This window comes from Manacus candei, unplaced genomic scaffold (assembly GCF_025592945.1).
Source record: "Manacus candei isolate 608988 ecotype Guabito, Panama unplaced genomic scaffold, ASM2559294v1 h1tg000011l, whole genome shotgun sequence".
NCBI lineage: Eukaryota > Metazoa > Chordata > Aves > Passeriformes > Pipridae > Manacus > Manacus candei.
In genome coordinates, this window is record NW_026138059.1 from 5,174,022 (window position 1) to 5,201,474 (window position 27,453).

Sequence of the window (27,453 nt, forward strand, 5' to 3'; positions counted from 1 at the left end):
CGGTGCCCTTACACATCCTCTGGGGCCTGGGCTGTGTGAGTGCACACAAAGTCATGTGTGTACTAGGCCAGCGTTTTAGACACACATATGGCAATAGACGCCTCACCTTTAGCCACAGGTAACATGCTGCTATTGTATGTCATAGCACGCTCTGACCTCTTGAGAATTAAGGTGGAATCAAGAGGAGGAAAACAAGCAAATCCACTGATAGCTGATTACAGCAAATGCTGCCTCCCTCTGCTTGGCGCCTCGGGAACATGAACTCGGGGATACGAAGCCCCGCAGTGTCTGTACGGACCCCGCCACCCCCTCGGCCCCCGGCGGCGGCAGCGCCCGGACTGTGCCCGGCCCGGCTCCGAAAGGGCCTCGGGGCCGCTCCCGGTTGTGCCCCGCCCGAGCCGCCGCGGGGCAGGGCCGTGCTCGCCGCCCGCTCCTGCGGGAGCTCCCGCCCCGGGCTCTGCGGGAGCGCCGGCCCGAGGGCGCGGCCGCCTCGGGCGGAACTGCGGCCGCCGGGGTACGGGCACCGCCTCGCGGCCCTCTCCCCCCCCCCCCGCCGCGCGGGCACTGCCTCGGCCCGGGCCTCCCCCTGGGAGCTCCGTTCCCCCTCCCGCCACCTCCTCCGCTCCCGTTCCCATTCCCGGTGCCGGGGGGAGCGGCGGGGGAGGCCGCGGGGAGGGGGAGGGGGTTGTGGCGGCGTCACCATGGCGACAGTGACGTCACGCCACCCTGGATCTCATTGGAGGAAACCCCGTGGCCCCAGCCGCAGCCCACGGGCCCGGCCGCGCTCGCGCCCTGCCCGCGCTCGCCCCCGCGGCGGCGCGCTCCGCTCCCATTGGCCGGCGGGGTGCGCGGGGCGGGGCCGGGCGCCCAGGCCGGACCGCGATTGGCCGCGTGGGCGCGGGCCGCGCAGCGGGTCGGTGCGCGCGCCAACGCCCTTCAGCGCTGGCTCGGCCGAGACGAGAGCGGTTCTTTCTCTCCGCCACAGCCCCGAGCGCGGCACCGACCGGGCGCGGCCCGGCCCCACAGCCCGGCCGACACAGGTGAGCGCGGCGCCGCGGTCGCCGGCGGGATGGGCCCCGCTCCGCCGCCTTCTCCCGCCCGTGTCCTCCATTTTGTGATCGCGGCGTGGAGCGCTCGGCGGCCCCGGGGAGCGGGAGGCGCAGCCAGCGCCGCCATTTCGCACCCGCCGCCTCTTCCTCTTCCCGCCCCGCCGCCCCGGGGGCTCCGCCGGCCGCCCCCGCTCCCCTCACCGGCCCTTGGGACGTGGCTGCTGGGGCCGCAGCCGTACCCGCTGCCGCCCACCGGGAGCTGCCGTGCTCCCCGCCGGCTGCGCGGGGCGCCCACCGGGCCGGGGTCGGCGCTGCGGCCGCTGGGGCAGGCGGGAGGCCCGGGCCCGCCGCGCCGCGCCCCGCCGGGGAGAGGCGAAGCGTCCCGGGCCCCCGCCCCAGCCTCGCTCGCCCCGAGGGAGGCGGGTCCCGAGGTGGTTTAACCCCTGCCGTGCTCTCCCGGGGACGAGCACGTCTCGCTGCTTTTATTATGTGTTTTTTTCCCGCCAGTGCCGGCGTTCTTGTCTGCCCGGCTCCGGCGCTCGCTCTCGGCGCTGGTGGCACACGGGGGCAGGGATTTGGGCGAGGGCCCCGGGCTGGGTGGTGACGAGGGGTCCTTCCTCGAGTCCCTGTTAGGCAGCATCTTAATGTGCTCACGTGAGGCCGGGAGGGAAAGCCGGGGTGAGGAGTTTCTGATGGAAGACCAGCTATTTCTAGTGCCTGGTCGGCAGGCTGCCGTCCCTTGGCTGGCACCGAGCGTGCCTTCCCCCGGCTGGGTTTCTGGGTCGTGGTTTCCCGAGGGGTGGACGCTTGGGACCAGTGCCGCTCCCCATAGCCCTGCGTGGAAGGACTGGATGCTGCAGCCCATGTCTCCAGGAGAAGCACCTGTAGATGGGGAGGCAAGGCTCGAAGTGATCCTCCTTTTTTTTTGTTTGCGAGGGGTGCCGCAGGATCTTGTTCGGTGGTATTTCGTCCCGGCATGATGGTTACTGTTTTCTTCTGCCAGGTTTTGAGGCGCGTTGTCGTGTTGGTAGTGTGACATCCCCAGCTTCTCCTGTTCCTGCTTCCACGCTGCTCTTGTCCCATTGCCAGCCACCATGGATAAGACCGAGTTGATCCAGAAAGCCAAGCTGGCTGAGCAAGCCGAGCGCTACGACGACATGGCCACCTGCATGAAGGCGGTAACGGAGCAGGGCGCCGAGCTGTCCAACGAGGAGCGCAACCTGCTCTCCGTGGCCTACAAGAACGTGGTGGGGGGTCGGCGCTCGGCCTGGAGGGTCATCTCCAGCATCGAGCAGAAGACAGACACCAGCGACAAGAAGATGCAGCTTATCAAGGACTATCGGGAGAAGGTGGAGTCTGAGCTCAGGTCCATCTGCACCACGGTGCTGGTAAGTGGGGACTTTATTTTTTTTTATTCTTTGTTGTTTATTTTTTTTCTTCTGTGTTGTTTAAGAGAAAGAAATGCAGTATTTATGGGTGCTACTGTACTTGGGGAAGGATGGGGGCTTGGCTGGGGCATATCATGCAAAGTGTTATGCTGAGGTGAGGGAAGTCAGTGCAGTAACTTCCACAACCATTATGTGGGTCACCATGATGAGGATGGTCGTCTGCACTATGCTATGGGCCCTATATATGTAGAGGTATTTGAGATACTCAATTTTGAGTGTCTGTGAGGTACACCTATGAATGGAGCGATCCATAATGCAGTATTTCACCAGCTGGTTGCAGAGGTAACAAAGAACTTAGCCTTGTGCCTGTCTGTGCTGTGGTTAGTAAGCTTGTCAATTTGTAAGATAAGCTGAAATGAAAATGTGAAAACCCCTTTATTCACATCAGAGCTAATAAATTGCAGAAAGAATTTAAACTGTGTGTGCATTTCGTCTACTTCTTATGAGGAAAAATACTCTCAAGGGGTCCTTAAGAGACATTCTGAGGAATTTTTAACATAAAGTATGGTTTTATAAAGTGAGACACTTGTATTGAAGATGGGAAAGAGAGACATGTGGAAACTGGCTTCGTTAGATTCAAGCTGATTTCTCAGGGGTATCTTTAAGATGAATTTGCAGTAATTTTGGAATAATGTAAAACTAATGTGTAAGGACATGCTTGAGCTGTCAAGCTAGTATCAAAGCCCAGAAATATATTTCTGTGCAAGCAGAATTCTAGATGCTCTTGATAGGAAAACTGTACTGCACTGTAGTGGGAGCTCAAGAGACGTGTGTCATCAGTGTGGAGGCTGCTGGACCCTGTTCTACATGACCTGGGAGTTATGGCTGCAGGAAGCTGCATGTGTGTAATGCAATAGTAATTGTGTGGCAGATAATCTTAAATGGTTTATTTGCTCCTCTTAGTTACTTTTTTTTTTGGTGTCTAGTATTGCTAATGTGAGAATAGGAGGAAGCAAGTCTATAAGGAAATAAAGAACTTTGAGGTAAATTTGTCCTAGATTGGTTTAGGAGACATGAATTGAAAGATGACTGATTTGGAAGTAACTGAATTTGCTTCTTGATTAAGTGTTCTGGCTCATGTACAAGTGAATACTTCTTTGGATTATGCTGAAAATACCTGTATGCTTCCTTGTGTGCTGCCATCTAGGTTTGTTCTTTCTTTTTTCCTAAATCAGTCAAACTGAGTTACCTTTTCTTGAAAATAATTTTGAAATTTGTTAGCTTTATGAATCAGTTGATTCCTTAACATATTTAAGAGTCCACGCTTTCCAAAGGAGCTGTTTCTGCAGTTACAGGTGTAGTTAAATTGTAGAACTTTCGCCTTTGTGAAAATCATGTGACTTGTGTGGGGTTCCTGTTTCCTGTGACAAGAGTTTCACTAGTACTGTGTGATGAATTGCCAGCATTTGTGCGGTTGTCACCCTTCTTGCTCTCCTCTACTCAGTGCCTCACTTGAGAACTAACTTCTTGGTACCTCCACATAAACCTCACTCCTCAGACTTATTAATCTCCCTTTGTCCTTCTAGTTCCTAGTTGCTAAGAGAAGGTGATGCATAAAATCTCCTACTGGTTGCTGTGCTATCTTGACAAGGGGCTTGTGCTTCCATAGGGAGGGGCCGTGAACCACTTCACACAGTGTCTATACCAAAATTATTCCACCCACATCCAGTGGTGGCCAGCAGGTATCCTGGTAGCCATGCTAACGCAAACCTCTGATGTAGGGAAAGCAAGCTCTTCCTGTGCTAGATGAATTTTTCACTGTGTTCTAGTCTTTCTCTGTTCTTAGCAATGGCCTGGTTGGCAGCTCTCCCCTTCCAGCATGGAAGGTTGCAGGAAGTAGTGAAGACTGAAACCTACAGCTGAGCATGCTTTTCCTGTCCTGTCCTGTCCTGCTGCAAAGGTGTGCCTTCTTTGGTAGGAGATGTCAGCTATCTACTGCAAGCCTTCCCTTTTTTACTCTTTCTTTGAGGGCCATGTGCAGTTACGTTCTGTTCTGATTCCCTCCCTTTCCTCTTGCATCTACCACTCCTATGATCCATGAGTCAGCATCCGAGAGGTTGGAACTCATGAGCAGGATGGGTTTCCTATAACTGAGACAAAAAATGGTTTTGGCTCCTCCTTCTTTGAATGATAATGTCTTCTGTACTAACACTGTGGTAAGTGCTTGTAGCTTTTTCAGATCTCTTAAGTTGAATCTGAGATGCTTTTTCAATTCTAGGAAGGTGGCTAAACTGAAACAACTGCTGGCAAGTAGTATGGAAAGGTTGCTTGTCATCTGGAGTATTTAGATTTAGCAAGGGTGGGTGTGTTGGGTGGAGTGTGACTGCTGTTAGTCATACTACTAACAGTTTTTTCAAAAGGCTTTTTTTTATTACTGGTATAGCATGTTTCTAGATCTTCATTTAGAAATACTTGTGCTAGCATTAAAAATACTGCTATTTTTTTACTAAAAAGGCAGCAGTGGTAGTTAGTTTTTTCCTGTAGAAAATGCCTCAAGCCAGTTAGGTAAGGCATTGTTTTAGGACATGGTTTGATAAAGAACTTAAATTTATCAACACTAGAATACAAACACTCAAAATTGTGTTGAGGTATCTCTCTATATATAGATATATAAAAATAAAACTTTTACCAATTATTTAACTGTCGTTCTGTAACTGCCTATCTTGCAAGTAGGAGTAGGTGTTATCGAATGCTTTGTAACTGTTAATTTAATGACTGGTCTTTCAGGTGAGAGTAGCTCTTTAATGGAGAAATGGTATGACTGACAAACAACTTGAACAAGTATTTTATTTGAAAGGTACAGGAGGAGGTTTTATTGAAGTCCCTGTATTGATTGACTAATTATTTGGTAATATAGAGAATATTGAATCATCCCTTATGACTCATAGTTAAAACTGTTCTTGAAACTGTCTTGTCGAGTAAAGAAACAGGTTGGCAACTTAATTTTTTTCAGGGTAAAGTTGAACTATATTGTTTCACTTACTCTCTGAACACAAAGGTCATGTTTCTACCCTCTTGAGTGATTTCAAGACAGATACTAGATAAAGTAGAAGAGGTGGATCCGGCAGCGACTTTCACATAATTAGTGAAATCACATGGGAAACTTTGAGGATGGAAGGTACAATGTAAGACCTACTTTATTGTATGCACACTGCAATCTAGTGACATTAGGTTTTAAAGAAGGGTGACTTTTGAATTGGAACCTTTCTGGGGAAGCAGATTAAACTGGTGTATTTCCTGAGAGCCTCAGTCACTTTGCGTGGAGATCATTCACGTTGCATTCAAGCTTCTTTGTTCTTTAGAGAGAAGTAGTGTAAGGAAGGAAGGGAGGGCACCAGCCCTTGCCTGGAAATGCTCTTCACTTGCAGATTGAGGGGTTTTCCACCTGTATTTGGTAGTGCTCTGCATGTGTTCAGTATCTAGGTCCTGATTTGTTGAATCTCTTCATAGAGCAACAGAGATGAGATTTGATAACTGCTTGGCCACAGTTTAAAACTTGATGAGATGCAACAGCTAAAATCATGAGGACTTGGACACAGCAGTATCTTGATGGTTACTTGCTTCTGTTGTCTCTGGCTGAAACTTAAGTGTTTAAGATTCTTTTAAATTTTTGTGTAGAAAAGTTAAGTTGTTTCCAGACCTCTGTTTTACAGTGACCTCTGTACACATTTATACATTGCACTGTATCAGGGCCACGTTGGCCAGTTTCTTTAGAAGTGAGCAAGGGCATTGTGAACTTTTACAAGTGAAGGAACAGAAACATTACTTGTGCTATTGATTCTTTTCAGCACCCTGTGGGAGTGCCTGCAGTGAAATAGTCTTGAGCTATAAGGTGTATATTATCTCAGTTTTTACTGTCTTAAGGCTGAGAGGTTGCTTGTAAATGTTTGATTTGCTGTGAGATTGCAGAGTTAATTGTTGAAAGCATGTATTAGTGTGTTGCTCTTGCCAGTTCTGCTTTCCTTCCTACCTCCCTCCCTCCCCCCCAAGGTTGCAATGTTGTTCCTACTACTGCTTTGCATAATTAAGAAAAAATAAAAGCTAATAAGACTGAATAAAAAAGAAAAATCTATGTCCTCTTCTGATTATTATCCATTTTGTAGATCTAAATTTAATCACAAAACCCCAAAATCTCCATACTAAAAAGTAATGGTCAAAGCAGATTTTTTTTAACAGCACAAGTTCATGGCTCCATTGAAAATGAAGTTGGTATCTTCTTGCAGCAGCAAATAGGTTCCTCATGTCAGCTAAAATATCTGATGTCTGATAATGAATAAACTTTGACTGTTTCCTTTTTCCCTACTGTTTCCTTTGGCTTATGGAAAAGCGAGATCTTTATTTTTATATTACACATGCAGAAATTTGACAGATTTGGTAGGTGTCACATTGATGCTGCTATATGAACAGTTTACCAGTTTCATGTCTTGGGAATCCTTTGTCTCTGCCTTCCTATTTTCAGTGAGCAGACAGACTTTGTACAGAAATGTATGGTGTTGTAGAGGTGAAACTGAGTAAAAGGATATTACATACAGTCTTTTGATACAGGGAACTGTATAGGATGCAGTTTTATTTGAAGGTCAGGCATGCTAATCACTTAATACTACTTTTGGACTCAGTTGTCCCAGTCGTGGTTGGGACAGTGTTTCAGGTGTTGTTTTAGCTTACAAAAGGTAAAAAAGTAACTGCTTTGGACTCATCCTTTTTGAGTGACTGATTAAAAGGACTGGCCACTACATGAAAGTCAGACCTTAGGTTGGGAACATTACTTCTTGGCAAATCTAGAATTGTGGAGTAAATGTAAAGGGAGTGTTTGATTTGGAATAAATCATCTTTTTGATCTGTGGAGAGGGAGTTGATTTTCCTTTGTGTTCTCAGCACAGCTTCTAGCAACCATCAACACATTTGTGATAAGAATTGTGGAACTTTAATGAGTGAATCTTTTCTAGCTTAATATGCTTGAAACTGAAATTTATGATCTGAACTTGGCTTATTCATAGTTGTACCTTGTCTTATGTTGTCCTGCAGTAGAATCTGCTGCTGGAGTACTTACTTTTGTGTGAGGAAAACGGAATCCTAAGAAAGGACTGATGCTTACAGAAACAAAGCCTAGAATGCCCTGAGGTTCTTGAACAAACTCAAAATTGTTAAGAGTTCAGCTAAAAATAGTTCAAGGAATTCTGATGGTAGCTGAGGCCTCCATCCCATGCAGTCATTGCTTACTGCCCCTCCCCCTGCAGCTGTATGCTATCCAGGATTATTAAATTTCTTGGAGGACATTTGCTGGTTTAGTGGCCTTGAGAAAGTAGGATGTGCTCACTAGGTGAACAACAAACCCACAAATTCTGTTTTTCTGCTAATGCAGTGAACCTCCTAACAGATTTTGTAAATCACTCATGCTTACCTGCTAGACAGTTGTCTCACAGGCATTGCTGCTACCTTAGATGCTAATCTGGTAGGTGCCTTTTTGAAGTAAAACATAGAAGGCTGTATATCAGAGAGAACTTGATGAGGAAAGAACACACTCAAGCTTGAATGTTATTAACAATTAATTTCTTTATGGTGGCACAAACTGGGGTTGTTTAGCACCTTATTAAAGCAGTAGATTGTACCAGTTTCTGTACAGACACAGCAGCTTGATGTTCTGTTTTCAGTAATGGGGGATGCCTGATTTTCAGAGGCAGGTAGTAATGAAAATGGCAGGAGGAAGGCTGGTAAAAGTGCATAGATGTACTTTGTAAGAATGGTAGGTGAAGGTGTATGCTTAATTAATCAGCTTTTTATATTTAGTTTTATGCTTCTGGTCTTTGAGAATGATGGTCTGTTGCCCCTAGATGTTACATCTTGTGTTTAAGTGCTTTTGTACTTTTCAATAAACTTGAACCTAATTTTGTCACAGAACAGGTAAGGTAAGTAAGACTGTTCTTGAGCACTGCATTTGTGGCACTTAATCAGAATAGCTCCACTAAGTTCATTGGACAGGTGTTTACAAGTTCCTCCTTATCGTTTCTGCTTCCCGGGAAGCTGGAACCAACGTCAGAGTACTTCAGCCGAGCCCACTGCTGATTTGTAAGCTTGTCATTTGCTAATTCATCCTGTATATATGAATATGTACCAGTGCCCAGTTTGTGTGAGCTGGGCACTTACAGGAAGCAGTAAAAATAATTTAGGTGCAGAGTTTCATGTCCTGTGGTCTGTGCACCCACTAGAACATCAGATGTAAAGACCTAGGAACTGGAAGTCCTGAATTAAGCGCAATTTTGCTCATGCCTTTCTTAAAATTTGTTAAAAGGATCAAGGGTATGATTTACTGGTTTCTAACGTTGATAAATGTTTATTACTTGCTCTGCTGTTCTTTATTCTGTCCTTTAACGTGTATGATCCATTTACTGAAGTAGTTGGATATAGGAGTCCTGTTAGGCTCTGAAAACAGAAAAATTTCCATTTGCTCTGATAATAAGTTTTCTAAATACACCATGTACACTCTTACCTGACTGACAGACACATAATTCCTGGATAAGACTTCTTCAGGAAGTTTTGTTCTTCTTGAATACATTTTGCAAAATTCTCATAAGCAGAAATTGTTTTTAATAAAAGTAGATAGCAGGGCCTTAGCAAAAAGTCAAGGCCCACTTGCTGTGAGAAATTGTTGTAACCAGGTTATCTTAAATGTTGGCTTCTAGTTTTTCTTAGCTAAAGGTTAGACTTCATTGTTGTAGATTGTCTCTTTTGGGGAATAACAAAATACTGGTACACTCCTAATAGACTGACTGAAATAACATATTGCTGGGTTTCCTTTGAGGTGAAGTTGGACACTGCAAAAGGCTCTTCCAGCCGCCCTAAGCAATGGGAAGAAAGTGCATCTCTTGATTATCATTTTGAATTTCAGTGATCCCAAGCCTCTGATCAAGGGCTCCCAAACAGAGAGCAGAGCTGAAGCAAGTAAAAAATTTAGAGTCTTCAGAGTTTGTTTATTATATGAAAGAATAGTTTTAAAAATCAATACTTTGCATAAGGGCATCATACCTTAAGCCCACATAACTTCTGCGTGCTGTTGTTCATTTTGAGTATTGTTAGTCTAGATATACCTCAGTCAGTCAGTCATTTAATCATTTATACCTTTGGACTTCTGTAGCTGCAAAGCATAGAAGTATTTTTAAATGAGAATTTAGACTTTGCTGTCTGTCATATTATGGAAGATCACAAATGGAGGATGGTGGAAGAAGCTTTTAGGTGGTCAGGATTCTGAAGGGAAAATTTTCATGTCTATAATACCTATAAGATGAGAAGAACACTTGAAGTATTTTGAGGAATTAGAAATATGAGAAATGCAATCATAGGAGAATGTTAGAATCAATTTGAGATAAATCTGTCAGATACCAAGAAAATTTTCCTGAAGGCTTTTGGCTGTGTTGTATGGCCATTGCTTAATGAAAACTTTGTAATTGTTGAAAAAGGGAATGACTTTTTTTTTTTTTTTGAAGACTCATTTCTACATTTTGTGGGGGGGAAACTGGAAAACTTAAGGCTCTTCCTTAGAAACTTGAATAATTGTTTGACTTTCACTGGATTGTTCATTTTATCTGAAAATCTATAGAAAGAAGAACCTGCATTTCCACACATTTCTAGTTCCTGGCTTACATAGTTCTCTGGGGACCACAGAACTTTCTAACTTCTTGTTTTAAGAGAAATGTAAGCAGTGAATATAAATTCTGGATTAAATTAATCTCAGACCCAGGTGGGAATAGCATGGGCAGACATGCTACAGCTCAGGCTTCCAGTGCCTTTGTTAAGTGGGATTCCAGATACTTCATTCAGGGCCAGTCCTGAGTATTGACTGCCAGTTTTTAAAACTGTGTAGACAAAGACACAGAACCAAATGGAAAAGACGAATTAGGTCACCCTCTCCGGTTCCATGTCAGGTGCATTTGTCTGTGCTTTCAGCAGTGCTTTGTTGGGTCAGCTTAAGGCCGTGCCATTGCTGGGGAGGTGCACACATATTTTCCTCAATACATAAACTGACACACTATTAGTCTTAAGAGGTCTGTATGAAAATTACTTAATGTTCTCCCAAAAGGAGTTGATGCACAGAGCTTGAATCCTGAAGGATGAAGAACTTAGTTCTGCTGAAATTACACTGTTGAAAGTAAAGTGATCTTACTGTTGCAGCAGGGGACTCTCCCTTTCCTGTCAAGAAAACAACTGCTGAATGTTAAAACACACCTAGGCTGCAGTGAGTCATACTGTGGACTTTGGAATGACTGATTATACTTGAAATAGTCAAGAAGTCTTAAATACCAATTTGCTAGACGATTAAAACAGGCAGTCATTTGTGAGTAGAAGCTTTATTGAAAGGTCTGAGCCCACACAGATCATCTGTGCTGTCAGACACTTCAGAACATTTGATATGTCTAAATTCACGTTTAAGTTATATCGAGGGAATATGTTGGTCTGAGGTGCCTCACCAACTTTCATCTTTGCTTTTTGACTGCAGTTAGGGTGGAAACCATTTCTCTGTATGCTGCTTGTAGATGTTTTTTCTCATACTGGGTCTGGATGGACCCTCAGAAACACTTGAGACTGAATGCTGTTTCCAGGTATTTTGTGTCTGCAGCCGTGGATGAATTTGTGGAGCCTCACACACTTCACATAGTGTGCCTGTGGGATGCAAGCTGCTCATTTAGATGAGGCTCCGATATTGAATCCATGTTAAGGGTGGTGAGTTAACTTGCTAAAAGAAGTGTTGACATGCACTCTGTGTATGTGCATTATTTTTAAGGAACCTTGTCTCAAAATAGGTTTATTTCAAAACAGTTTCTTCACTTGCATGTGACTTTTTGGTTCTGTGGGGTTTGGCCGATAAGTGTGTGGTACGATGTTAAGTAGCCAGTTACTTGCTGTCACCCAGGTAACATCTGTTCTCCTGGTGACCTTCAGTGCTCCTTAAAAAAAACAAAACAAAAAATGCAACGAAATAACAACAACAACCCCCCCCCAAAAAAAAACTAGGGGAAAAAAACCCCAAGCACTTTAGAGCTCAAAATAGGGAACATTCTGTGTTGGTTCAGGAAGGGAAGGAACATCTAGGAAACAACAATAAAACTCAGTCTAGTTCCTGTAGGGCCTGTGATAATCAGTACCCTGTGGAATAGCAGCACCTTCTCTGCTGGCAGGTCTGAGAAAACTTGGACAGCAAAGAGCTGCTGAGCAGAGAATCAACCTGTTGGGTTTTTTTTCCATACAATTGAACTTTTTCCATTATATAGTGAGGAGGAATATAATTTTTTTAACATCATATGCATTGATATTTATTAGTTTGTTCTGTTAAAAAAAAAAAGCTTAATACTATTGGATTATGTTTTCTCTAGATGCTTTCTGTCTCGTGTAAATTCAAGTCCAGTGAAAGATACTGTATAAAGTTACTAAAACCTGCAAATACCAAATACTTCCCACAAACTGTTAGGATGTTTGCTTTTAAAAATAGCCTTTAACATTGTATTCCCAAAGGATAAAGGTGGTGTTGAAATAAGGGTTTTAAACAACTTGAAGTAAGATATATGGGCTCAAGGATATTGCTGAAAACAGTCTCACTTGAAAATCAAATTTTATATAACATAGACTTTATTTAAAAACTATGCCAGCCATTTTGGACATTGACACGCTCCTCTTTGCTAAATACAATGCAGCATCTTAACCAGTTTATACTTAGGGGGGCAAACTTTTGGAGAGCACTGCTGCTTCTGATGGTTGCTTTTACATTTACTTTTTTCCTTCTGGTGTAGTAAAAGTAAATGATAAACTGTACTGGGTGAGAAATGCAAATGACAAGGTACATCAGTCTTTTAATAGCGTAACATTAAATAGTTTGGTGCTGGTGATGTGACCCAAGCATGTGGTAGGTGTTGACATCTGAGTGATGGTGACACTGTAAATATTTTGGTTTACTTCACTTTACTACAGTGAGAACTTGTGGCAGTACCTAGGCACATGGTACCTTTAGCTTGCTTTGAAAATTGGCCTCAAACTACTTGGCATGAGTAGATATCTCTGGAGCTGACCTGGTTCTTGTTCATCCTCTGGAATTGAACAGTTAAATGTGAAGAATAATCCACTAGCTAGTGGTATTGGAATATATGAGGAGACTTCTACTCATGCGTTTGCTTTTCTTACTGAAGTCCCAGTTCTAAATGGCACAAGTGCTGTAGGCAGCTAAAAGGTCAGTTTGGTATTCAAGATGGTTTTTTTCCAAACTCATCTTTGCTGTTGAGTTTTTTTGTAGCAGGATATGTGGGAAGAGACGACAGTACACATCAGATAGCAGTGGTATTTTTCTGCCACTTGAACCTACCCTATGGTTGTACAGAAAGTAGTGTACACTGTGGTTGATCTTAATGTCTCAATCAGTCTTGCCTTTTAAAATATATTTAGATGGGGAGAGGGTGATGGGACTTTCTGTTTTGATGTCAGCTTTTTAAAGAAGGTGTTGCCCTGAAAACAGCAGAAAGCATATGTGGAGTGGGACTAGAACATGAATGCAGGGGAGGTGTGTGCAGTGGATTGTAAGGAGAGGCTGGCTGGATGCACACACCACAAATAATTATGAAGTTGCGGCTTTATCTGTGTCAGACACTTCAAGTAACAGTATGGCTGACATACTCCTTCAGGGCTTCCTTTTCATAAAGGTGAAATAATGGGGAAGTGATGAGAGCAGATATATTGACTTAGTATTTCAGGCTCGGGTTAATTGCAGTGGTCAGTGAACAGCGTGTGTTCAATCCTTGATCCTGCCTAAACAGAGGAGAAAAGGGACTGAGAGAGGACAGTTACTCAGTTGGGAAAGAACAAAGTAGAACTAGAGAAAGATCCAAAAAGGCCACTAAAATGGAACTTTCATTTTGCTTGTAAAGGAATAAGTCCGCCAATGGAGAGAAAAAGAAAAAAAAAATAATTTTCAGCTTTAAGGGGGGAAGAAGTAAATTGCTGCCAGGCTCCTAGCCTGCTCCCCATGGCTTCTTCAGGCAGCTGGAGATCTGTTCCAGGGATCGGTAGTCCTTTGTTGCTGGCATCTCTATAATAGATAAATAAATAAGCCTGCTTTCTGTAGGAGGGAAAAAGAATATCATATATGAGATTATGATGCTGTTAGGATGACAAGAGGGTTAGTGCATTGTGAAGGTAGAAATAAATTGAGATGGATGAGCAGCACTAATGAGAAGTAGGGTGGGGAAATCCTGTCATGGTATAGGAGGACCAGCACACTGCGTGAGAGTAACATGTCAGTATGGGGGAAGCAGCAGCAGCTACCAACCCAGACTGTCACACTGCAGACCTCTTGTAATGCAACTGCAGTGGGACATGAGGGGTCTGCCCTGAGAGAGAACTGTGATTCCTGTGTCTTCACAGCGCTCGTGGTTCTGAGAGTCACCCCCCAACAGGGCAGGGCAACGGCTTGAACATGGTGTGGCTTTCAGGGCAGCGTCTGAGGTATGTTTGGTGTTGGAGAGCACATAATTGCTGGTGGTTCAGGGCCTGGTGATGGCAGCAGTTGCAGTTCTTAAGCGATGGTGGCAGCTGTATTTTGATACATAAAAGGGATGGGTGGGTTTGCAGTACTTGAACATGGATGGTAGTCTACTGTATTGACTGACCTCATCCCAGAGTCATACCTGTGGCAGTGCTTGTCTCTCCCTAGGTGAAGTTATCATGAAAATTTCAAGATTGTCTGAGGTCTGCTTCATTGCTTTGGCTGCCTGCGTTCATTTTACTTAATATCAGCTGATGTTTAAAATAAGGATTCCTGGCTGATTGCTGTCTGATAGAAAGGTAAAAAAGCCCAAGTGGGGGAAGATAAGGGAACAGATGTAGGAAATCTTGAGTTTTCCTGGCTGTTAATGACTCACAATATTGTAAAGTAAATCATTTGGCTTATTGTGCTGTCTGCTCTCACTGCCCCGCCAACATTTTGTCTGTTAGAGGAAGGTGCCTTCCAAGAAATGATGATGATATCCTGAGATGAATGTCTCACAAAATATACCAGATATGTTATTGATTTGAAAGATAAAGCCTGGCCTGATAAATAATTAGCTTCACTCAAAATCTGTTTGGATTCTCTTCTAACCTGTGTGATTCATAACTGAGATCTTGTTCCATCTAAGGCTATTAAAACACCAGAACCGGATATGTAAAGTCCAGAACGAGAATGTTCCACCCTGGCTGATAGAGGCACAGGTCTCCTTCTTATCATGTGTTGTGTAAGGATTAGGAGGCCCTCAAGATGAACTGGGAGTGGGAGCTGCTGGGCAGCTCAGCTCTTCCATGTAAGGAGTACCTAGGAAATAACTGACTCTGCTGTCTGAAAAACTACAGTTCACTCTCATCATCCACTTTTTTTGTGTAAGTTTCTGAGAAATCTGCACAGAACCACTGGTTTTCAGACCTGCCTAGTGAAGTCAGCACTTTCAGGGTGCATTGACACACAGGCTGCAGGGATGCTTGTTTGTGGTAGGGCTGGGTCCATGGCAAAATCCTTTTATGTTCCTGGAAGAAGTGTGTGGCCTACCCTGTCTGGGGCAAAAGAAAAAGTGGGCATTAATGCTCTAATTTTCAAGTTCAGCTTAAATTGGACACAGTAAAACTTTCCCGTAAATGTTCTTCAGTGTACACCAGATTCCAAGGTTTTAGTATTTTTAAGTCATAACCAAGTCAGATCAGTTATGCACAGTACTGTAGTGCTAGAGCTACCTCTAAAGACAGAATTTTGCAGTAAGATCAGTAATATTTTTGTGTGCTAAGTTTACAATAAATTTTTTTTTTTGAAGTCATGAAAGAAAAATGCCTGTTTGTTCCCTTGTTAATGTAGTTGTAATATCTTTGAAAATTTCATTTCAACATTTAAAAGATGAATCACGGATATGGTTTTCCCAAATATCTGGTTTAAAATGCTGCACAGTATCTTTCCTGCTTGTCTGGTCAGTGCTCCTTACAACTGTGACATAGTTTTTCATAGCTAGTCTGAGCACACAGATAAATCATGTCTCTGCTGCTTAACACAGTCCCAGCTGTAGGATGGCCTTCAGACGTTCAAACACGAGGCATTTAAGGAGCCTTTCTAAACATAGTTGTATTTTGTGTCACGTTTCATCATTCTGGGCAGTTTCCTGTAAAATCAAACTTTGATGTTAGACTTGAAGTTACTGGGTTGTTGTCTCTGAGACTTTGAAAGTGGTTTGTTTAGTGTTGTGCTTTTGTGGCTGACATGGACATTGTCATAGGAGAAAGGCATCAGGAAAACGCTGAGCCAAAATGTGAAGTTCTTTTCATTGCAAAAACCTGTAGGATGGGAATAACTCATTTTAATATGGAATGACTCATGCACAGTAACGGTGTTAATATGGGGTTGTATTACCCATCTGCCTACTACCTCTTAACTCTTGTTTTAAAACATACCTAAGGTTTTGGCTGCATTTTCCATAACACCAGTGAGCTTTACTATTTCTATATGCTTGCTCAAGCCCTTGCATACTTACTTGACTGTGTTAAGCTGTTACACAAATTCCTCACTTAGCCCTTTGCCAAACTAGCCAGTGTCTAGGCTTTGTCAGTGTTTTTGTAGCCTTACAGAAACTCCTAAAAATGTCTCTCTGATTTGGTAGGTGCCAAGGGTATGTCAGGCTTGGTATCCTCTTATCCTCCCGCTATTTTCTCTAGGGTGGTATCAAGGGTAGTTGTAACTCTGTACTGTTCCTTAATGCCTCTGTGGGGATCTCTGGGGGAGCTTATCTGGGTGCTGTGTGCAGTGTTACATCCATGGCACACACACAGGGTGGATGCAGAAATGCTTTTTTCACCCAACTGGAAGTTCCATGTTACAAGTGTCAGTTTAAAATAGTCACCAACACTTCGAGTGGACTTGGAATGAGTAACTGCTTTCAGCTGGACTGTTCTGCTCCCCTTGATTATTAAAGGAAGTAGTAGTGGTTTGGTGGTGTGCATAGGGAGTAGGCTTGTGACTGAAATTAGCTTGTTTTGATTATAGTGCTGTAGTAGCCAATTAAAGTGCTAAGGATTTTTGTGCTGAACGCTTACAGTTCCTTAAATGTTTCCTTTGTAACTGCCTCGAGAATTTGGATACATGTTCCCGTAGCAAAAATGATAATTAACTAGCCAGGTGTAAGCTATGGAAACTTTCTGATCCTTTTATGACCTGTTTACTTTCCAAGTAAGTGAATGTAGATCTTTATCACTTAAATTCTAGTATGATGCTGCTCTGAGTATTGCAAGGTTTCCTTGAGTCTATTGGAACTTGCATCTTTTGTCACCTCTGGAGAACGTGTGTGGTTGTGGTAATGAGTTGTGTTTAGGGACAGGGTCAACCAGAAGCTGCTCTCCTTGTCAGTTCCCAGAACTACCCTGTTTGCTGGGGAAAAGTCCTGTACCTCATCTCTCCTTTGCCTTCACCCCTGCCTTGGAAGGACTAGGAGTTCTTACCTTGCAGCCTTGGAGAGAGACTTACCTTCTATTGCTGGAGGCTTGTAAACCTTTTCTTGCCCTTCTGATGATCGGGTAGGAGAGCTGTGAGCAAGGGAAGTGATGTTAGCATAGCTCAAGGTGTGCTGGAGAGCACTGTATAGCTCTTCCCATTCCAGGCAGCAGCAGGGCACATATGAGGGATGCCTCCCAGCTATGCTGGAGGAGGTGTTACTTTACAGCCTTGCAGAGAGCTGGTGCAGTTTGAAGCTGACTGTCAACTGGATGGGTTCGAATCCTTGACTCTCTATGGAAGGTGGACTGGAGATTCCTTATCACACACAAGTCTAATAAATGCAATTTACGCAAAAAATAGAGTCGTTTTTTTTCCTGTGAAGTGGAAATAAAGTCTTACTTATAAGTATCTTTGAAACTTTCTGTATAGTGTTTCATTTTTCCAGTAAAAGCTTACCCATTTGAAGTGTTTTTGAAATGAGAAGTGCATATCCTGAAACTAAACTTGGTTCTGAAACTGTACTCCAGGTAAACCTTTTCTTGTTATGTTTTTTGCACTCTGATCAGATGGTTGATTGTTCACCTTAATGTAGTCTCTAGCTTTGTGCTTTTACACAGTTTGTTGAAATTAGTGTGCCTCTGTCTAAAATGCTCTTAAAACTCCTTTTTGCCTTGTAGCAATCATTGGAGTCCATTCAGACTTCCTGGAGAGAAGATTGAACTTAGTTGCAATGGTGTTTGTGATATATCAATGTCTATTTTGTTGTTGTTTCAGGAGCTGTTGGACAAATATTTAATAGCTAATGCAACCAATCCAGAGAGCAAGGTATTCTACCTGAAGATGAAGGGAGACTACTTCCGATACCTGGCTGAAGTTGCCTGTGGTGATGACAGGAAACGTAAGTACCTTGTGGTCTCAGGTTTTTCACAGCATAGGAACTCTGGTCTGTGGGCAAAGGAACAGTAGATGTACAGACTCTGGATTCACTGAGTTAGCTGTGTTTCAGCTGGAAACCTCCAGTGTTCATACACACAGAGAGTGACACTCTGAATAGACCTTAAGCATAGTATGCCAGGGAGTTTTAGCTGGTGTTCTGTCATCTACCTGAAATTTCTGAGTAGTTGTTCCATAATGCTTATTTAAAGCTTCTGGAAAACAATGTAGGTGAAGGTGTGCTAACATATTTAATGTTGTTTGTTTGTAATTCTTTACTAAAATACAGTTGGTGGGGGAGAGTAAACAGATCTCTGTAAGATTTTGTACTCCATGATGGAGTCCTGTTGGCCTACAAATTTTAACCATGTCACTGTGAAGCAGACTTCATTGTAGTCACCTAAATTTATAAAGAGGCAACAAAATCACTAGGTCGGTACAGTAGCCAGAAAGCATAAGCTGCACTCTTAAATGACTGATTTTCATGGAGATGATACTGTCCCTGTAATTTTAGTTTGTGCTTTTGGATCCAGCAGAAAAGGCCTGGAAATTGCCACTTGATACTGGGCATCCTGAGAATGTGGAACATTCCTAGACATTAGAATGTGGGTGGTTGTAAGTACGTCAGGAGCCTCTTCTGGGGTAGAATTTAATTCTCTATTCAGAGGACGTATTGAATTAATTACTAGAACTGTCTTGCAAGGTGCCCAGATACTGTTGTGATGTTAAAAACTCGTGGTATGGCATAAGCCAGTGATGCTTTCTACATAACAAACTAAAATTAGTCCTGGAGTAATGCTGTGACACAAAGGAGAGGGATTGTTGGAGCAGGTGGAGCGCTGCAGGGACTGTCCCTTGGGTTGGGTCTCACAGCATTGGCCAGTTGAAACTGCATTGCAAAGCACTTAAACAAAGGCTTCATTGGTCTCCTTGTATTGTAGGAGCTTTTAAGTTGAGAGATGAAAAGACACAAAATGGAGTAGCAGAGAAAACGTGTCTTTGGCTTTCACAAAGTTCATCTGATTTATATTTTGTATCTCAAGCAACAGTTAAAAATCTGGGCTTGTCTGAGCAGAGAAATACCAGCTTTTCTTGGCTAAAGTGACTGCATTTAAATGACATGCACACTGATCTGGGTGCTTACAGTGGGAGAGAGATTGATTGATATAACCTTACTAGCAGATGGTGGTGGTGTTCAGCTGGGAAGTTACAGCTTGTGTATCACCATGCAGACGTTTTGTGCTTGACTTCTTGCAAACTTTAAGGAGTTTCACTTTAAGCTTTTCTGATGTTCTGCCTCTAAGCATCTGTTTATTTTCTCAGCTTCAAATATATTTCATGTACTTACAAGGTAATTTATTTCCTGGATTTGCTAGGAGTTTTTTGCCTTTTTTCACCTGCTCTCAACAGATTAATAGTCCATTAGCACTCATTACAGTGTAAATACAGGAAAACCCAAATCTGTTTTGACTCTTTTGAATACTTATTAGATTTTACTTACCAAACTCTTTTACCAGCATTTTCTAGAGCAGCTGCAGTTTTAGCTCCTCCAGAGAGCTCTATTTTGAGCTCTGGCAATGGCTTTCTTTTTCTGCAGTCTCCTTCCTTTCTGCAAAATGTTTGGGGTGGCTCTTGGCCCTTTGGTTGTCTATGGAAGTGAATCTGGAATAGGCTATACGTAGCATTCCTGCAGTACTCTCTGGCCTGGTAACCTCTTTTCTCTGTGGTATTTATCACAGTTATTTTGGGCACAGCCTCGGGTTTTTTATCTTGACCTCTACACCCAGTTTTTGGAGGCAGACTTTCATTTTTTCAGGAACATGCCGTACATGCCTTCCAAACTTCTTCAAGAAGTCATGCTTCACACACAGTAGCCTTCTTTACTCTGCACACCCAACTCACATGAGCATGTCCATCATGTGCAAGGAATGAAGTAGGAGTTCTGTAGGAAAAGTAATGCACAAATGCTTTTTTCCCACCTGAAGTATCAAAGGCCACTGAGGTAATACAGTAATCTTGATTATTTGTATTTACCAGGTTCTATGTGTTTTTCTGTCTCTTGAATACCTTTGCTCTGTAGTAGCTTAATTTGCTCCTTGTGTTTCAGCAGCTGTACTTAAAATGGGTGTAAAATCATTACCTGGAATAAAGTGCAGTGTTTTGCTAAGAGCAGTTCAGTCCCCTACTAATGGAGTACTTTACATGGTCACATCTTGGAAAAAAAAATTAAACAAAAACAACCCCCCAAAACATTTAAAATTTGTTATTCTTTTACAGAAACAATAGAAAACTCACAGGGAGCTTATCAGGAGGCATTTGATATCAGCAAGAAGGAGATGCAGCCAACACATCCAATTCGCTTGGGTCTAGCTCTTAACTTCTCTGTATTTTATTATGAGATTCTCAACAATCCTGAGCTTGCCTGCACACTGGCAAAGACAGTAAGTTCCTTTTTTTTCTTTTCTATATGACTGCAGGGACAGTAGAAGAGAGTTTATGCTTAAAACAGTATGAATTATTATTTCCGAGAGTTTATGCAGGAAATTATCTATTTATGTTTCTGGTTTCCAAGCTCATAATTAGTGGGATTAAAGGAGTTCAAGCAGGCTGTATTTAGAGTGTGACTTAAATTTTCAGCAACATGGCAAACTTTTATTATGCCTTTATTATGGTTTTGTTTCAAATAGAGCAATTCAGGTCATTAACTTCTGATGTTGCCCTTTTTTTTAAGCTACCTTGCTGATAGGTTTAGCTTCTACTTGCTTAATGATAGTTAATAGAAAGGCTAAAGATGGTTTAATTATTCCAGGCATTTGATGAGGCTATTGCAGAACTTGATACACTGAACGAAGACTCATACAAAGACAGTACTCTCATCATGCAGTTGCTTAGAGACAACCTAACAGTAAGTTGCCTTTTTATGTGCTATCTGATTCTGTAACCGTGTGTTTGATTAGTTAGACTGAATTTGTGATTAACAAAGCCTTTCTTTCACTCTAGTGCAAAGCATAGCACTGACTCAGGCTGTTTACCTATGATACCTTTTCATAACTTAGTTTTAATGTTGCTGTCAACTTACATGTTGTTCGTGCTGTGTAATCTGGAATAACAGCTTGAGTAGCTCACATTCTTCCTGGTTTGATGGCCTTCTCAGTGGAAGGGAGAAGGGGCATTCAGCTAACCTAAAGTACAAGATGAGGCAAGGAGTTAAACCACAATAATCCATGATCTGTCAGGGATTCATCTTCAGACTTTTTTGATGACTACCTCAAACCAAAAAGTTTTTCCTGTTGTACATCCAGTGTAGCTTGCTTGATTCATTGTCCTGATTTTCTTTTAAAAGAACTGAAATTTCAATGTATTAAGAATAAAATCAGTTGATGTTTGAGTATGTTATTGTAATGATTAACTATTTAAGAAAAGTGCCTAATGGAACAACTAGGTTCTATTAAAATAGGAAACTAAGACAATTTTTCAAGGAATATCCTCTCTGGATATTCACTGTATTTAAAATTATAGCAACATTTGTTATTTTCCAGTACTCCTTCAGTAGAAATGTCTGTTGTTAGCAGTATGAAGTGCTTAGCTTCGATAACCAAAATGCAGTTTACACTTCCAGGATTCAGACTGGTGTGTTTGAAATGGAAGTTACCTGTGAAGCTGCTGTTCAGGCTTGTAGAATGCCCTGGGATCGATGGCACAGCTTGCTGTTAAACACAAAAGCTAGAGCTGTTTAGAACAGTTTGCTCTGCCCCTCTACCTGAGGGCATAGCTGGTTGGGCACAGCTGGTTGTGCCCTGTGCGCAGGGAGCTCTTTCCGGTTACCTCTCTCCCGGCAAGTACCGAAGCCAGGGCTGTGCAGTGCCAGTGCACTGGTACTTTGTAGAGATCCTTAAGTCTAATTCATTACCATTTCCATACAGTTGTCACTTTTTGGAATTCCAGCTGTGCTTCTGAAAGCTGATATCATTTTTCTCTTCTTTCTAGTTATGGACATCAGACAGTGCAGGAGAAGAATGTGATGCTGCAGAAGGTGCAGAAAACTAAACTGCACGTGGGGCGTCATTCTCCCTTTCCTTCTCAAGAAACCTTTTTACACGTCTCCATTCCTTATAGCTCCACTTGGATTTCCTATAGCAAAGAAAACCCATCCATGTGTATGGAAATCAATTTATAGTCCTTTCACACTGCAGCTTTGGGAAAACTCCATTCCTTGATTTGTGTTTGTCCTGGCCTTCCTGGTGTGCGGTTACTGCTGTAGAAAAGTATTAATAGCTTCATTTCATATAAACATAAGTAACTTCCAAACACTTATGTAGCGGACTAAAGTGTACCTGGTATTTAAAAACAAATCTGAACCAGTTCCTGCCAGTTGACTGTGTTTTGTATTACAGTAAGATAAGAAAATGTAGTTAATTGCAACTAAAGAGTGTTCCACATAGCATTTAATTCTCCACATTCCCTTCTTATTCTGCAGGGTTTCCTTTCCATAATTGACTTTCACATGCTACTGTGTATTCATTTCAGTAGGAATATGGAAGTACTGGGCCAGATCAAGTTGAGCATTTAAAGTTTGGAAAATCATAAATTGAGTTGCTTCCCGTATCATGTAATACAGAAACTTGTGTGTTCGAAAACAGGGGCTTCTCTTAATCTTCAGTTGCTGCTGTTTAAGTTGATATCCCTTCCCAATAAAAGTTCACTTACACTCCTGCCTTTGTAGTTCTGGTATTCACTTTACTATGTATTAGAAGCAGCATGTTACTGCTGGAGTACAGGCAGTGCTTTTTGGCAGACTGAAGTGCATGTCATTTCTTAATACACTGGAATGGGAAAACCAATTGAAGTTCACATGTCCAAGTATAAAATTTAGTACTTTTCCATGCAGGTTTGTGCACATGTGAGAAGGTGTCAAGTTTGTCCAGTGATTGTTAGAGAGTTTGGACCACTATTGTGTGTTGCTAATCATTGATTGTAGTCCCAAAAAAGCCTTGTGAAAATGTTATTGCCCTCTGTAACAGCAAAGTAACATGAAATAAAATTACATTTTATAAACCACCTACTGTTGACTTGTAACAATTCCATGTAATAACTTAAGGGCTAAACTTAAATGTAAGTATATCTTGTGCTGGAAATGTCTCTCTCAAATTTATTGCATACTTTTAAAAAGTCTGCTCTTAATTGAACTCATTTTATGAAAATATCTTAGATAACTTTTCATAGTTAACCTGACATGTGGACTTCTTAGTAACTAAATCTACTAGAGGAAATTGCTTTACCCTAATAATGACCTAAGAAAAGAGAGCCAATTTCGTGATACTCTTTCATGGCTTGCAAATATCCTCATCTAAATTACACTTTTTTTTTTGGTAATCTATTGAAATTCTCCTCCCTGTTCTCCTGTTGTGTTTTTTCACTGATGGACATCATTACAGTATTCCAGCTACATGTCTAGTAATGCAGAGGAATTTGTTTGGCTCTAGAATGTTAGTTTGTGTGCTGCCACATCATAATATGCTTTCTGTTGTTCTTAGGCTGCTTTTAGTGTTACTGTGTTCCCCCATTTTTGGAGATTTTTGTAATAATATGTTGCTCTGCTTTTTCTTTTTTTTTTTTTTTCTTTTCTCTCCTAGGTCACTTAAATTTTTTTCCTAAACCTCTACCTCTTAGTTTCCCATTTTGGTGGGTTTTTGAAAATATTTAACTCCTATTAGTGTCCTGGCTACACAGGATATGACATTATGAAAAAGGATATATTACTACTCCTTGCAGGCTTTTGATGGTACATTTTCCACCTTCCATGTTTTTGTTCATTCTTTGAGTGTGCACAATGAGTGTTTCTACAATAAAACTGTTCAGATTCTGTGCTTCAATTGACATGCATTACTTTAAAAAAAATTGTATCAATTCCATTTTCTTCATGCAGTCACTTTGAATTGCTGTCAAAGTATTGTGTGGCAGGACTCTACATAAACTCATATGCTTCTTAATCGGTGTTTTGGTTTCGTAATTTCTTACCCTCCCCTCTGCATTTCTTATTGATCCTTTATTTGTTTCATAAAGGTTTTTAGCTCCTAAATGCTGCCATTCTCTAGTAAAGCTGTTTGGGTACTGACATGTAGCAGCTTTTTCTGCCCATTTAAGAGTTTGCTTTCTTTGCTGTCTCTGGCTGCTGTCTTAGCTTGCACTACATTGTCAGCTAACGCTGTTCTCTTGTTTCCTTTCTTTTGCACCTTATCAAGGGAGTTGTCAATTTTCCTTACAGGAACAGGATCTGGGCCTTGTATCTAGATAATAGCTTAATTTATTAAATGCTCTTTTTGATGTTTATCAAGCTGGGCAAATTCTAGCTGCCTCTTGTTTGTTGCATGTACGTTTTACAAAAGGAGTCTTGAAACTGCAGTATCAGCATATGAATTTAAATAATAACAAATGCAGCATCATCTCATGGTGTTACTTCTAGAATTCTGCCAAATATTTGTATTGTTTTGAAGGAGAGAGGTAATGAAACATGTAGGGGAATGGGATGATAGTACCAAAAAAAGGGATGAACTGTAATTCCCTAAATGACTTTGCCTAGCCTTTCCCTCCTGGGTAAACTCCTTTATTAGTACAATACCCAGACAAATTAGGCACATTCATCTGGTATTATGGTTTCCAGCTCCAGGAAATAATTTGCAACAGGTTTGGATCCTGCCCCACAGCACGTAAGGACCTGCCCCACAGCTTAGAAACACTGCACAGACTAATGCTGCAAATTCTGAACTCTGCATCTTCTTTGCAAGCCAGACACACGATTGACAATACGATCTAAGGCACCTTAGTCAAACAATAGCATATTGTTAGAGTAAGGATGGGATTTTCATATGTTGAACATGGTTGTAAAAGTAAACCCTGTGGGGCACAGTTACTGCTGCATCTCTGCAGTAAATTTCACAGTACTGCGTTAATCATCTCAACTCCCTTCTTAGTATTTTCAGACTATTAAATAAAACCAAATTCTCACTTTTCTGCCATGTGAGTGATGGCAGTAGAGATGGTAGTTCATGCTAAGCCACTTCTGAGGTATTTCTGTTATAACTCAGCAAAACCTGGGGTTTGTACTTGATTTCTCAGGATCTTTGTTAAAATGAGTAATGTCAGCAAAGACTTCTCTCCAAGTCTAGTTGCAGTATTCTCTATGATAGCCAGCTACTTGTTACACTGGAGCCACGTTCATTTATGATTCTGTAAAACAAACAGAGCACTCGCTCCTTCGCACATAACTTTGTTCTGTGCAGTACAAAGGAATGTGGGGAGACCACACTTAAGTTTGGGTTTGTTGGGAGTGTTTTGTTTGGAATTTCTTGGGGGGCTTTTTCTTTTGTTTTTTGGGGGGTGGGGATTGAAGGCTATTGCCATAAACACACCAAAGAGCTAAAAAAAAGCCAGTAGAAATGTTGATTTGGGTAACCAGAATTGACATGAGCATACAAAATACACTGTTTAAGTTTAGTGTGCTTTTCAAAGTAGTAGCCTAAACACATCAGAATGGGTCTGATGCCTCCTAAAATTATCATTCTTAGCAAACCAAGTGGGTAAATGGGGCAATAAATCACCATATACAGGAAAAGGACACACTTGGATTAATTTATTCCTAACATTACTGGAAGACTACAACTTTGAGATCCCAGTTGTACAGCTGAAATCCCAGACTTGTGTAACAAGAACTAACTGCCCTCTTTTGTGTGAGTGTGGCTAGATGACACGGCTGCTGAAAGCTCCAGCAATTACAGCTTGGCCAGCTTTCAGATGAATAAAATGCCAGTGTGGGAAGGGTGAAATGTTAGTACCAGCTTTGGATTACTGCCATGATATTTTCCACTATGAAGACTCCAACTTCCTAGAGGGAATACTTTGTTGTCTTCTGCCAGAATCCTTAAATCGGCAAATATTGACAATTACATCTGATTATAAAAGTGTAGCCTGAAACTGTCATTAAATATTTTAAAACATCTGTATATGCAAACTTTTAAAGGGGAGTTTGTCTGTAGTGTAGGATCTGTGAGTTGACATCAGTGTAAGAATCCCTGAGCGGAGATTCTGTAAATGCCATTGGAAGTAGCTCATAAGCTCTTCTATTGCAAATTATATTCTCAGTTGTCCAATCTCTTTGCTTAGTTATATCCTCATTCCTGCTGTTGTTGTCATTGTAAAATCCCTCTCCTTTGGAAACAGAGTTCGTAAAACCTGCTTGGGGGGAGAAAGGTGGGGCTTCTTTAGGCCTTGGCTTCAAATCACATATGGCTGCTGATCTTGTTATTGCTGAGCAGATGCTGGGTATTTCCAGTTTGTTGTAAATCTGTTGGAAACAATGAAAGGAGCTCGTTACAGCCCTGTGAGAAGGAGGAAGAGGAGAGGGAGAAGAGATATTTGTTTCTATGCTCTGAATTACTTAAATTGTGCTCCCCAAGGAAATCTGGTGTGTCTGGCTAGGGAGCAATACAGTTTGGTCTCAGCAGTGACAGCAGTAACTACTAAAGCTGTACATTATCGCATTCTTCACATAACTCAAGTCTTCCAAAGAGATTTCGTGTGAGTGTTAGAGATACTGAAGCCTCTGTAGTAATGGATGCATGAATTAGCCTGGTGAAATTTAAAAATTACATGCATTTCTATTCAGAGAACAAATTATGCCAACATGAACTGGCAGGCAACAATGCTTTGAGGCTGTTTTATAAAATGGCAGAGTCAAGGTTTTGCCACTCTCACCCTTTCTGAAAAATCCAGACTCATATAAAAAGCTTCTTTTGCTCTGTTAGCATAATTTCGTTGATTTTAATGTATAGATGACTTAAATTCTATTCATACAGCTAATTTGATCAGAATACATGATCTGAACAAGATCATGCTGTGTGATTTAAAAGGTTTCAGTAGTTGGTGAACTTCATTCATGACTTAATTCACCTCTTAATGTTAGAACTAATCAGTTTAAATACAAGATCTTGAGAATATAATTCAATTTTCATAGATCAGGTCTTCAAGTAGGATTCACGCAGACATAGAATAGATACCCACGTGGGGGGGCCTTCAAAGTGTAGTTATTTGTTACTACATAGCCATGCCAAAATGCTTTAAATAAATGTTAGTGCTCACTAGGCATTGTGTCAAGTGGAAACTCTCATGCCAGTTTATTGCTGTTAAGCTTTGTGCTTGAGCGATGGTTGGTATTTTTATCTGTGGGAGGAACGGGAGGAAGCTCTCAAGAAGTAGCTGAGCGTCACTGGAGAAGTTTGTGTACGGTGGAATCCCAGCCAGGGACAACTGAAATGAGTCCATGTTTTTGCTATTCCATTTTGTCCCTTCCCCCAATTTATATCCCATCTGAGGCAGTTTAAATAATGCTCAGTGGAAGACAAAATGATGGTTTTTGCTAGGTCCACTCAAATTACTTACCAGCCTAGTTCAGAACTACTCTGCTGTGAAACTTCTGTTCCTACATGTGTTTCTAATAGTCTGGTTACTCTCCTGCTCTGCTCTACTCGAGCTGTCTTTGCCCACCCCT

General features: G+C 42.0%; 1 protein-coding gene across 1 annotated transcript; it reads left to right on the forward strand.

Annotated features, from left to right (window-relative positions):
• The first annotated feature begins 872 nt into the window (after positions 1-872).
• Positions 873-22,967, forward strand: YWHAQ (tyrosine 3-monooxygenase/tryptophan 5-monooxygenase activation protein theta). The gene is made up of 6 exons (XM_051778385.1): positions 873-1,040; positions 2,053-2,437; positions 17,751-17,874; positions 20,187-20,350; positions 20,719-20,814; positions 21,897-22,967. Exons 2-6 carry the CDS (start codon positions 2,144-2,146, stop codon positions 21,954-21,956), a joined length of 738 nt encoding a protein of 245 aa, XP_051634345.1. The 5' UTR covers positions 873-1,040; positions 2,053-2,143; the 3' UTR covers positions 21,957-22,967.
• The last annotated feature ends 4,486 nt before the right edge of the window (positions 22,968-27,453 follow it).